Source organism: Phyllostomus discolor, chromosome 2 (assembly GCF_004126475.2).
Source record: "Phyllostomus discolor isolate MPI-MPIP mPhyDis1 chromosome 2, mPhyDis1.pri.v3, whole genome shotgun sequence".
Classification (NCBI taxonomy): Eukaryota; Metazoa; Chordata; class Mammalia; order Chiroptera; family Phyllostomidae; genus Phyllostomus; species Phyllostomus discolor.
Window position 1 is genome coordinate 130,585,856 of NC_040904.2, and position 14,286 is coordinate 130,600,141.

Below are 14,286 nucleotides of genomic sequence, written 5' to 3' on the forward strand. Positions count from 1 at the left end.
TTTTGCTATTTTCTTTAGTTTTCATGCATCTTTACTTTCACATTACTATGTATGTTCCCATTTTCTAAATATTATCAAATATTTATCCAATGTACAGATTTTCAATCTTATAAATATTATAAATATTTTATTTTACAGTTTATTTGTATGAATCAGAGTCCAAATGCAGTATATACATTGCGATTATTTAAATAGCTCTTATGTCTCTTTTAAACTACAGTTTCACCAACATTTCTTCATTTTTCTGTGTAGTTTGTTGGTTGAAGAAATTGGGATTTTATTGAATCCATTTTTTAGTAGATTTAGCATGTTCTTTTGACCTCTATATTTTTTTGTAAATTGGAACTTACATCTTGAGGCTTAACCAGATTCAGGATTCATTGTTTCTTCATTTGTTTCATTGTTTGTTTGTTTCTGACAAAACTAATCCACAACTGAGGATCTGTTTCTCCTTCCAAATGCTACAATCACTCCCTTCCCCACCAGAAATTTGAGAAATACATGTTGCTCAAAGAGGATTGAGTGCCGGGCTATGAAGTAAGGGTCACTAGTTCGATTCCCAGTCAGGGCACATGCCTGGGTTGTGGGCCAGGTCCCCATTAGGCAGTGCATGAGAGGAAAGCACATGTTGATGTTTCTATCCTTTTCTTTCTCCCTCCCTTCATTTCTCTCTAAAAAAACAAATAAATAAAAGCTTTTAATAGAAAAAAGAAACTATCACCACAGAATCAGATACAATGTGGAGCAGAAAAGGCAGTCTTCTTCAGACACACAGGTGACCAAAGTTCCCTCACAAGTATATCAGACACATAAGAGGACTAGAGCAATTTTTAGGTACAGATATTGGGGATAATATGTTTGACAGTAGTATTTATTTCTAAAGTGTTCTTGGACAACCAAGAATCAGAAGGAAAATTATGATTATTATAGTTAGTTGTACCCCAATACTTCTCATGAAAGTAGGATGTGAAGAGATGATTGTAACAAAACCTTAGCAGAAAAGACTCTGAAGCTATATCCTGAAATGTTCACCATGGGAGAGCAGGGCAGACTGTGAATTCAGAATTAATCAATCAAAAATCTACATCCTGTGTGTAAAGCGGTAAGATTAAAGCTCTGATGAAGGACAGTCATTCGTCCTTGCTTAACCAGAAGTTTCAGAAAAGAAAGAAACCTAAAATGAAGTATCACATCAGAAGCTTATACATAAGGAGTTTGGAGGGCAGGGGTCATCATTATCTGGGTTGGCTAGGATGAATATTACAAGGGAGGGAAATGAGTATGGATTAAAAGATTGCTAGAATGGAAGCAAAAGGAAATGAGTGGGTGGCATATTCCATACACATAAGTTATATGAAAAAAAAGGAGTAGCTAGGAATAAGCACAGTATGTTCAAGAGAAATCATTGACCAGCATCTTTAAAAACATTCAGAATATTTACATGCATAAGTGGCACATTGGATTGTTCTGGAGTGACGACACATAACATCTTAGTCCTGGTCTAGTGTAGCTATGAGGTGCCTCAGATACGCCATTTAACTTCATTGAGTTTCTGGTTTTACTTATAAAAAGAGATTGCTAGATCAGCTTAGAAGTTCCTGATTTCTGGGACAAATACAGTTTTTTTGAATGTTGAACAAGTTAATTTTTTATTAAAGTAAAAAATCCAACAAAATAACAACAACCTGCCATCTGTATTAGAATCTTTATTTTAAGATTTTATTTATTTATTTTTAGAGAGGGAAGGGAGGGAGATAGAGAGACAGAGAAACATCAATGTGCAGTTGCTGGGGGTCATGGCCTGCAACCCAGGCATGTACCCTGGCTGAGAATCAAACCTGAGACACTTTGGTTCGCAGCCCGTGTTCAATCCACTGAGCTACACAAGCCAGGGTTAGAATCTTTTTTTTTTTTTTTTTTAAGGAGATACATTTAAAACCAAGGCAGTGTGTGTGCATATATCTCTGCTGTGTGTGTTCCACAGTTTATATTAAAACTAACCAGATTGCCCTTATCTTTTTCTGATTTTTATATAGCCTGATAAGAACCTCATCATGGAGTCTACCTGATCAGCATTTGGGAACCGTAGATTTGCTGATATTTAATGATCCTTCCCTTTGTGACATTCTAAGGACTTACAAGTGGCATAATTTCCCTATCCTACTCTGCCTGTAGTTGTCAAGCAAGCTAGTTAACTGACACCCAGATGCTCTCTCTAGCCCTTTAATGTGCAGCCATGCTATTGAGTCTGCTGTCAGAACAGTTCTTATTGGGGTACACACAGGCAGAATAGAAAAAAAAAACTTTTAGCTGGAAGCCAGAAGAATTTTCTTCTGGTCTGCATTTTTTTCACCCTGGCTGCTTGAACTTGTTCATTCATTAAATCCTTCTAAAAATTATCTAGAAAAATGAAATGCTCATAGTGCCTTACCCATCTCACTGAATTGCTGTGAGATCAATAAGATAACATATTTATTGCTATTTTTATAAACTGTAAAGCTACATAAAGTTTTAATAATAGAATAGTGATATATAACGTACCCCAAATAGATATAAAGTAACTAGAATTTCAGAGAAATTGTAAGATTATGATTTTGATTGTAAAAATGAGTTTCTAAGAACTGAACTATAAAAATCTCAAGCCTAAAGATGTTTTTATGATAAATCTTCAGAAAAAAGATTTTGATTTACCCCAAGCATGTCACATTTTTATGAAATCTAGGATGACAACCTAATCAAAATTGTCAGCCATCCAAATATACCATTTTTTTCTCTTCACATCTGAAAATTAGTTGTACTTTGCATGGAACAAATGTCAAAAAAGTCACTAGAATTTAAGTCCAATCACATACAAAAGGCCCTGGCTGGTGTGGCTCAGTAGATTGAATGCTGGCCTGTGAACCAAAGGGTCGTTGGCTTGATACCCAGTCAGGGTACATACCTAGGTTGCAGGCCAGATCCCCAGTTAAGACTTTGACAAAGATGCCTATGGAGTAAGGATTAAATGTAGGTAGTAAATTCTGTTCAAAAGAAAGGAAATATGCCTTTTCTTGGCTGGAAAACAGTAATTATCAGCCAAGGACCTGGCAGAAGTCTACCACTCCTAATTGCATGAAATCAGCAAACTGACATTTCTGAAAGCATCACCGATCACAACGCAGCACAATGGAGTAACCTGCCTCCAGGGTGGCTGGCTGCTCTGGTGGTTTTCTGTCCGTCACCGAAAACAGTTCAGTCGTGTAATTTCTCCGAGAACTCTTTCTGTGATTTCTTAGAATATAATTTACACATGTTTAGGATCACCTGTATTCTAATATTCATGTTTAAAACAATTGTTGATCAATGTATTGGGAACTAGACTTTTTTTCAGAGCAGGTGATTTTAGGTCCATTTTCTGTAGTTTTCACGGAAGACATGAAGATAAAATATGGCTACCATGATGATTTACCAGTATGCCCTACATAAGATTCAAAACTGGAAAGCTATCTTCTTCTCAATATTGCAGTTATTATCTACCCTGTTGCAACTTTTTTTAAAATTGGAAACTGTACATTGAATTACATTTTCCATGATGATGTGGGCAATTTTTGTCTTGTTCCTGCTCTATCCCTAGGGCCTAATAAATTGATGGTATCTAGGAAGTATTCAATAAAGCATTGATGAATAAATGAAAGCATGATGTTCAATACTTCAAGTTTCAGATATGACAGAAAGGTTGAAAAACATTTCTGATTTATGTTACAAAATTTTAAAATTCAGAAACAATCACATGAGTTTATGTTAATATTGTAGAATCTCAAATTTTGACTAAAATCCTTCATTAATATGGAATGAAAAATGTAAGAAAGACAAATATATAATTTAATATTTTTCTCCATTAACATTCCAAGTGATGATTTATTGTAAATGCCATTTATCTTGAATAAAACAGTTCATCCTTGTACTTCTGGTTGAAAAAATATGTTTTAATACAAAAGAATATTTTTATTCATTATGTTTATGTTTATATACTACAACCATAACTCAGTTATTTAGACCAAAATTTAATGTGCAGAAGAAATGCTTGACACTGATGATTTTAGACAAGCCCAAAGGTTTTTAGTTCATTTTATTCTAATTAGCCATGTATCCATCAGTCATGAAATATCAACTAAAATTGATAGTATTTTGGTATTCAGTTAGAACTGAAAGAACTCCCAAAAGTTTGGATAAGTATTCAAGTTGTTGATATAATAATGTGGTTGCATGTTTATAGAATTTTAATCTTAAATGTAGATCTATGAAAGTATTAGGTTTATCAAAAAGATTTTTAACTGATGATTTGACTAAAGCACTTCTCTACTAATAAGATATTTATGCAAAAAGGTGTAGATTTACAAATAACTTGCACTTAACACTTATTAAATGAATAACTTTTAAAACAAGAATGAGGTAGAATATACTGTGTACTGATTATTTGAGCCACACCCTTTACAAAATACACAGTTTTCTTTTATAAAGAAGAGTAATTGCATAATAAAAAATGTGTTCTATTTGCACCCCAATGTTCATAGCAGCACAATTTACAATAGCTAGGTGCTGGAAGCAACCTAGATGCCCATCAGTAAATGAATGGATCAAAAAACTGTGGTACATTTACACAATGGAATTCTATGCAGCAGAAAGAAAGAAGGAGCTCCTACCCTTTGCAACAGCATGGATGGAGCTGGAAAGCATTATGCTAAGCGAAAGAAGCCAGGCAGTGAAAGACAAATACCACATGATATCACCTTTAACAGGAATCTAAACAACAAAACAAAAAAACTAGCAAAATATAAACAAAGACACTGAAATAGGGGATAGTCTGACACTGACCAGAGGGGAGAGAAGAGGGAATTTCAGGGGGGAATGGGTAGGGTTTACAGGAACAAATTTGGAGGACACATGGACAAAAACTAGGGGTGGGGGTAATGGGGGGGAAGAGGGGAGGGTTGGGTGGGTGGGCTGGAATGGGAGTAGGGGGGAGAAAACTGTACTTGAGCAATGATTAAAATAAAATTAAAAAAAATAAAAATAAAAAATGTGTTCTGTTTACTAAAAGTAAATCCTTTGATTTGGTTGGAGAAAGTAAAGCAGGTATTTTAAACTACAACTAACATAATTCCTAGAAGAAAATATGCTACTTGTAAAACTTTCATTGCAAGAGTAATTTCTTTGTAAACACATCCTCTGTGATTCTGTAGTAATGTGTTTCTTCTCACTGACTCAACAGTGCTTTTATTCTTGTGCTAGGTCTGGACAAAGTACCAAAAGATCTTCCCCCTGACACTACACTGCTGGACCTGCAAAACAATAAAATAACTGAAATCAAAGATGGGGACTTTAAGGACCTGAAGAACCTTCACGTAAGAATTTTGTGTTTTTTTTTGTTTTGTTTTTAGTTTTTGAGTTGTAACAAGATCTGACTCAAAGTATTTTTCAAAACAAAAGCTATGTAAGGCCAGGAATACTATATGGTAATAAATAAGCACCTAAGTTTTTATTCAATTCTTAGGAGATGATGTGGAAGCAAATCATCATAGTCATTAACTCCTAAAATTAAGCCAAATTTTTTACATATGTTGCATATATATTTAGTGCTTGTTTCTTAAAATTACTTTAAATATTAATCTCATGTTTCATGACTAAAAGTATTTATCTTTCCAATTACATTCTACTTCAGTAGTGAAACAAAATGGACTGATTTCAGTGTTATTTTATTTGTTTCTTTTGTTTTTATTTATTCATATCCTAAGAGGTACAAATTACTTTGGAAAGGCTTATAGATTGACAACAAGAGAAAAAGGGGTAATATTTATATTTTATTTAGCAAATATAATTCCATCTTCAAATATAGATGTGTGCATATATATATACACACACATATATTGCTTTGTATTTTGGATTATGCATACTGCATTTTTATCTGTGTCTGTGTTATTATTATGATTTTCACTTAACTCTATTCTAATATATGCCAACACATCTAGTCTACCAGTCAGGATTTCAGAAGAAAAGAGATGGCATTCTCAAAAGGATTTCACAGAGGAGACATTACTAAAGTGACTCTTCACAAAGGGGTATGAAAACCAAGAAGGCTTTGTGAGTCACTCAAGCCCACAAGGCCTCAAGGAACTAGGGAGTCCCAGAGCCTTGAGAGAGGTGGGGAGCTGTAGTCCCATCTGATTTCCTGCCAGTGTCTTCTATGGTTGGACCTAACTGGAGGCCAGAGGACAAAGGCATATGAGTGGTGAAGTCACCAGAGCTTGGCCTTCCAGGACATAGGGAAAGGTCAAAAAGGGCAAAGAATGAATATAACTAACTGCATTTGGGAGAAGTGCATTAAAATGAGAAATGATCAACCTAATCATATAGGTTTAAGCCTCACTAAGGTAGCCTTCTGTAAGTGTAAATGAACTGTCTGTTCACATAGAGCATCTGAATCCCTATAAAATTTGTTATCTAGTCCAGTTCTTCACCTGTGATTTCCTATCAAAATATCATTGTGCATTTAGTGTTACTAAGCCAGATTTCAATGTCCAAATAAACACTAAATGTCTCTCTGTCTCTGTATCATACTCTGATAAGCCTCTCTTAAAATAAATGAGTCTAGTTCTGGACAAGACATTTTAGGAAGGACATTAACTTTTGAACATCCAAAGAATGATCATCATGGCTGTAAAGAATCTGGAAATCATGTCTTATAGGAAGGACCATTGATGGAGATGTGGCTATCTAAAGAACATGCAAAAGGTCATGACTGATATATTTCAAGGGCCATGTTGGAGAAGAGAAATTGAATTTTCTTGCTTCAACTACAAGATGTCAGAATTGTCCTATTGACAATTGAGTGGAAGTTCAGAGATGCAGACTTTTGTTCAACATTAAAAATAACAATATATAGAGTTAGAATTCTCAAATAATGTAGAGGATTGCTTAGTGATCAGTTACCTATTTATGGAGACAAATATAATAGAAAAACACTCATAAGGTTTATAAACGTAGAAAACTCTATGTTCATATTCATTTTTTCTTTTAACCATTATAAAAATTAACTGAAGAGTTATATAGTAAGAATAAACAATACATAGTAAAATATAAACATAAAAATAGTCTGGCTGCTGTATATTAGAATAAGAAGTGTGTGTTCAAGGGAAACACTGTAAAGTAAAATAAATGGACCATACTATGCTACAGAGTTCATGTAATGAGAACAAGATGTAATAATCAACTTTTCGATAGCCAAGATGAGAAAAGCAATAAACATGTATCCATTAGGAGAATTTTAAAGGGAAGCATATATCTTTTTTTCTTAAGATTTTAAGATTTCCCATTTAACTGTTAATTAAAATAATAGCACTTATAAAGTTGTGTAATCGATATATTGAAGGGTCCAGCAGTATATTGCTGGATATCAGTAGTGAATGTTAAGAGCACTGAGTAAGAGAAAAATAAGACATCATTTTAAATCAGGTCACCAGTTAATGTTTTGAGAAAATATGGGACAAAGAAGTCTCAGAATATTAGCAGAATTTTGAAGAGAAGAAGGTTTTCTGTGCAAGAGGGAAGGAAATGTAGAAGACAATAAGAAGCAGACAAATATAGATGCCAAGGTCTATTTATAGACTGGCTTGGATGAAAGATTCAGATTCCAGGACAGTAGAGGATAAAGTTTGAGCTAGAGATCTCAAACCATGGCCCCCGGGGTCCATCTCCACTGGCCAGTTTGGGGCTTGAGTGCCTACCTCATGCTCTGCTCTCATGTGATTGCTTCACGGGGGGTGTGCCCACCATGCTACCAACAGGGTTTTCAGCGAGTATTCAAACTGTCATTGGAATAAACTAAAAAGGGTAATACTAAAAAGGGAATATTATTTATTTCAATAAACTAAAACATTTTAAAAACTTTATTTTATTTCCATGTGAAAGCTACTTTTTTAAGAAAGGAAAATTTTCTTCCCCTGATTCCTACTTCCTGTGTATTTATGTATAATCTGAATAATTTATTTAAACTCCTCATATCCTGAAATAAGAGGTATCTAGTTTCTATGTTCTCATTAAGTCTGGCATTTGTAATAATGTGTTCTTTATTTTCCACATCTCCATCTACATATGTTTTTAGGCAATTATCTTCTTGGCAATCTCTTTTTTTCCTACTTCAAAGTACACATTGGAAGACGAGAGAGAGAGTTTATTAGAGCTTCCAACTATTCAGAGGATGCTAAGTGGCTACTTTTCTCTTAGTCTTTCATTCATGATCATTTCTATCCTTGTTATTATGCAAATAAACATCATAATTTCAGCCAGGAAAGCCTCACTGGAAAGAGAAGGGAAGAGACAAATGAATATGTAGTGAGGGTTAAAATGAAAAGGATTTAACAGAAAAATGTCTATTTTTTCCTCAATAATTTGATCAGTTTACAGCTCTGTGGTTCATTATGAGTGGTACATGTTGTATGAGTAATTATATGTAGTAGAAAAACTATATACTTGTTCTACAAAATAATAGAAAATTTTATGTCAATATTCAATACTTTTTAATTGAAGCTTAAAATCTAGTAAGGAATTTTTAAGTTAAGAATAAAAATTGTCAAAGATTGAATTATAAAAACACTTGTTTAACAATTACTATAAACTAGGCGCTCTTCTTAAGACCTTATATGCCTTAACTCACTCAATTCTAGTATTTATTCTTATGAAGTAGACACTCTTGATAACCCCTTTATGAAGATAAGGCCACTCAGTCACCAAGAAATTGAGTTACTTGCTCATAGCCACAGAACCAATAAGGGCCAAAACTTGATATGTAAACTTAGGAGGAGTCTAGCTTCAATATATGTACTAATAATTTCCTATAAATTTGATAACCACCATACAATTCCTTCAAACAACACCTGGTGTAGTGTAAGCTGTACATAAGTGGCTTTGGAAAAAATTTTATGTTTCAATTCAGCGTTCTATATTTTTTTCAGCTTTATTGAAATATAATTTACCTACATTACTGTATAATTGTAAGGTATATACCATAAAGAATTGACTTATACATATTGAAAAATAATGATCACAATGAGATTAGTTAACATCCATTATCTCAGGTATTATATTGTTTTCCATTATGATGAAAAATTTTAGGATTTACTCTCTTAGCACTTTCAAATATACCATACAGTAGTGTTAACTCTAGTCATCATGTTGTACCATACATCCAAAATAGTTGTTTATCTTATAACCAAAAGTTTTGTACCTTTTATCCCTTTCTTGGATGAAGGTGGTGAAAGTGCTTTTACTCCTGCTTCCAGCCTATTTCTATTGCTTGTCATCTTTTCATCACCTCTCCCTGCCTCCCAGGTTCGATCACTTTTTTTGTTAGTTACCTAAGAAGTAGGTTGTCCTGATTTTTGAGTCTGTGCTTCAATTTTAGATTCAATGTCCCTCAAGGCACTTCTCATTCCCAAGCAACACTTTCTCTTCTAATTCAATTCTCTTGGCCTCTTAGCTAACTAATAATAATCCATTTCTGCTTGTTTTTCTTTTTTATGTTAGGCAAGGTGGTCTCCAGAAAAACACCTGGAGTTTATCTTTTTCTTCACTCTGGACTTTCTTATTAGCCACTATAATTAGTCAGTTTTTTCCCATCTCAACATTTTGCCATTGCCTGTTATTGTATAAGTACACTTTCTTAAATACATAACCCTTTGTATGGAGCTAACATCAACCATTTTTATCAGTACTGTATATACACGAGTAACTTTCTCATGTGTGAATCTGTTTTAGATGACATTTTAATTTACATAGCCCTTAAAAGTTTACCGTATTATGACCAAAATTTTCAGTTTTATTTTTCAAATCTGTTTTATTCTGAAAACAAAGATGATTTTCACTGGACTAAAACTTTCATCGAACAATAATATTTGAAAGGCACTTAGTAAAGAAGCAGTCTATATATTGTAATTTTTAATCCTCACAACAACCCCTGTAGGTGCTCTTATTACTCCCACTTTACTGAAGAAATAATTGGGGGCAAATGTCATACTACCCCCGAAATCATCAGCAATCATTACTGCAACATACTCACAGGCACTGGCATCATCTAGTTATTAACTACTCAAAGAGGTAATACTTTATTACTTGGAATAGTAGGTAATGCATCCTCAGGTTAATTCTCTATTAATAGTTTTTAACATTTAACATGAAATAAAATAGATTTTCAAACCATGGTTAATGGGTTTAATTATATCAAGATTTCAGAATTTGAGGATCTCCTCTGTATTTAAAATTAAACTTCCACTATTTTGGGTGTCTTTAAATGATGCAAATCCTCTGAACCTCTGGCTCTGGCTTATACTGATTTCTTATGTATTTTGTTTGTTAATATAAATTTTCTATGACTTATAAACCCTGATGACTTTGTGAACTTGCTGACTCTTCACTGGAATTTTTTAGGATTTTGTTTTGATTACCAATGCATAGTTTAGAATTACATAAAAATCATGTTACTTGTAACAAGTGTTAACTAATTAAATAATGTCAACTACATGAGGATGGACATGGTGTAATTAACCAGCTGTTACTCTAAAAGTTATTCCTGCATTTCTGAGACTGGAAGTTCCCTCTCTTCTGTTGCTCTAGTTTCCTTCTCATCCTTCTGCGTTTTCATGGATGCATAAATGTTACTACAGTTGAAAATGCAAGTTTTTTAAAACTTGCTAAAAATTACTCTGCTAATTAGGATTAGTTGACAAAAGATTTAAAATAATAAGAATGGTATGGTTCTGTAGACATACAGATCGTTGGAAGACAATGAGGTAGTCCAAAAATACATTTGGCAATAGCTATGGAAATGGCAGTAATGAATGTTAAGTAATTACCCATATTAGGACAACTCCAAAAACAAAAACTTTAAAGTTGCCCCAAAATTAATATACTTAGCTATACAAAACCACTATATGTAAAAGGGGCAAGAAAATAGAAGAAAATATTTTTAGGCTCTGAATATCAGATTAGCTATATCTTTATTTTCTTAACCAACTACCAAAATTTAATAAAAATGAGAAGTATTGTGATCAGGCAAACCCTTCCCTCCAAAAACTATAGTAAATCATAATAAAATGAATGGAAATTTTTTAAAGCTCTCAAGCAACAAAAAATGCAAAATAAACCAACATGTTACAACATAATATACTAATTTGGCAAACTTTTGAAACAGATCATCTAAATTTTTGAGGCTTCAGGAAAACATTCCTGCCTTGTGCGGCTAGTGAGAGGGTCAGCCGGTGCTGCCCTCTCTCAGCGGGGCCTGCGACAGCAGTCAGGGCAGTGCACTGAGAGGCTGGACAACTGGAGAGTGGATGTGTGCCTTTTCAGGTGTCTTGGGTCACTCTAGCAATTTCAGTTGTTAGGAATATTATATATTGTTTAATATTATATATTGGGTTAGGCAAAGTTTGTTTAATTTTTTCAGTACGATGACTCTAATAATGCTTAGTTGCCATTAACATGATCCAATACAATTTTGTTAGATTGGATTGTGACAGCTGTCATATCAGCATGCATTTTTTAAAAACTTACGAAAATTGGTGAATTTTCGTGAAGCCATTTTAGTACTGAAGAAGTAAGAAAATATGCAACATTTTTGGTATATTATGCTTTATTACTATAAAAAATGTAAAAACACAACTGAAACACACACACACACACAAAAGATTTGTGCAGTGTATGGAGAAGGTGCTGTCACTGATAGAACATGTCAAATGTGGTTTGCAAAGTTTCTCGGTACTATGGGCATTTGGCCAAATAATTCTTTGCTGTGGGTTTGTCTTATGTACTGGAAGTTGTTTAGCTGGACCCCTGGCCTCTACCTAGTAGAAACCTATAGCAAGACATAGCCTACATTTTCAAACTATCCAAACAATAAAGTTATTGGTGACAATTACAAAAATGTGTCTTTTATTATATGGAAGAAAATAAATGAACTTTTTGGCAACCTGATATAAATAGATACATTTCATTATATTTCCTTCCCTCTTATTCCTGATGTGGAGTCCTTCATATACTTCTTAAAGGAATCATATCTGATTGATATTTACTGATTTCTTACAACTCTGTGGGTTTCTCTGCTAGCTTCATCAATGGAATGAACAGACTACCCACTCATTTTTTATATGTGTGGAAGGTTTTGGAATTAAGAGAAGGTTATTTTATTCCCTATCCACAGGCATTGATTCTGGTCAACAACAAAATTAGCAAAATCAGCCCTGGAGCATTTTCACCTTTGGTGAAATTGGAACGACTCTATCTGTCCAAGAATCAGCTGAAGGAATTGCCAGAGAAAATGCCCAAAACTCTTCAGGAGCTGCGTGCCCATGAGAATGAGATCACCAAAGTGCGAAAATCTGTGTTCAATGGACTGAACCAGATGATCGTCATAGGTACAGATATCCTTATGACTCTAAGACCAGGATTCAAGGTTCACCTTAGGAGATTTCAAGTTAAGCTTTAGCTGCAGGAAGCTGAATTACCTAGAACTTAAGCCTAGGTAAATTCTAGGTAAATTTCCATATTTTAAGCCTAGAAGAATGGCAGGAGCAGGGCCAGGAGAAGTGGGATTTTGTGCCTTCTACAGCATTCCTATTTCTTGTCTTGGGGTTCTAAGAATATAGAGAAAGCTCTAGAGCTGAAGTTACCCTACTGCATGTCCAACATGCTGCATATAATTAAGTAGGGCTTAATTAGAGATATTTGAGGATAGATTTTCATGTAGGATTTGGTTTTATCTGGAACATCTATAAATTATTTGCTTTTAAAAATGTGTTCTAATGTTTTGCACTCTACATGACAAAATTAGAATTTTATAATTGGCCTACAAATGTTAGATTCAAATTATGTAACAACATTTTAATGTATTTTAGGAAAGTAATAGTCCCATTATAAGTGTAATATGAAAATACTTGATTTTGTTGATTTCTAGGCAAAGTTGTATATGTACCTTAAATAGTTTTGTTGTTACTGTTTTTGCTACTATTTCTCTTCCATAAACATTTATGTATTTTGTTATTTGTTGTTCATTTTATTAAGGGTCATTATTACCCCATTTTGCAATCCCTTTGAGGAACATTGCTTTAATTTCTCTTTGTTTTTCAGTAAAGATGTTATCGAGCCAAATTTCTGTTTAATTCTTTGTTGAGATAAACACTGCTCTGACATGCAATATCCTAAAATTGTCTTCTAAAAGCTCTGCACTTACTGCATTTGCAGAATTGGGCACCAATCCACTGAAGAGCTCAGGAATTGATAACGGAGCCTTCCAGGGAATGAAGAAGCTCTCCTACATCCGCATTGCTGACACCAATATCACCTCCATCCCTCAAGGTAATGGCAAATTCTCCAAAGCAGCTTGAAAATCTAAATTCAAAGACTTTCGTACTTTAAAAAGATATTTTTTGTAAACCTGAATGATGACTCAAGTAGCCAACTTCATTTCTAGTAAATACCCTATCCCTGGAAGTGTTTCTACTGAGCCTGGCTGACCACTTGGCCAACTAGGCTCATTGTAGAGATGGTCCAGCTCTTTTACCTATAAAGTCTCTTCTAAGATGTAACTTAATGCACAGTGATTTCACATAATAGAATTGTGACTTCACAAAGATAAAAGCACAGTTATTTTAAGAAATAGAGTGCCTTGGTGGTACTTTGTTAAAAGAGTGATAGATACATGGAAGTACCTCTGAAATTGAACCAATTTTTTCTTTGAGTCCCTAATCGCTTAGTGAATTTTTTTTCCATTTGAGGATTTTCCAGTTAATACTCTTTGAGTAAGAGGATCTGTAGTGACCACACTCTTATTTAAATAGAAATGGTTGTTTCTTATAAAGAGTGTGGGTTTTGGAGTCTGTTTGCTTGATTTCCAATTGTCACTAATTGGAAGTTATCAAAATCATTTTCTTTACTTTTGAAGTGAAAATATTAATAATCACCTCAGTGGGGTGTTTTAAAATTAAACAAATAATTAGAGGAGTATCTGGCATATAGATAAGTAATGGATTAATATTACCTTACGTAGTTCATTTAAAATGTTTTAAACATTTATTTTCCTTGGGGAAAGTCCCAGACACAGGAGACAGGACAGTGAATAGGATATATTACCTGCCCTCAGGGAGCTTATTGCCTGAGTAAAGCCCAACAGTTCAACAGTAATCACGGCACCGTCCTGGGGGTAAGCTCATTGTATGAAGAGTTACCCAGGAGAGGCACATAAGCCAGTCTTTGTGA

General features: G+C 34.0%; 1 protein-coding gene across 2 annotated transcripts in view; it reads left to right on the forward strand.

Annotated features, from left to right (window-relative positions):
• DCN (decorin) overlaps positions 1–14,286 on the forward strand; it is a 42,090-nt gene that overhangs the window by 12,675 nt on the left and 15,129 nt on the right. For both annotated transcript variants that reach the window (XM_028532444.2, XM_028532445.2), the window contains exons 3-5: positions 5,272–5,384; positions 12,233–12,446; positions 13,273–13,386. In XM_028532444.2, coding sequence (XP_028388245.1) covers positions 5,272–5,384; positions 12,233–12,446; positions 13,273–13,386 — 441 coding nt within the window. The remainder of the gene's footprint in view (positions 1–5,271; positions 5,385–12,232; positions 12,447–13,272; positions 13,387–14,286) is intronic.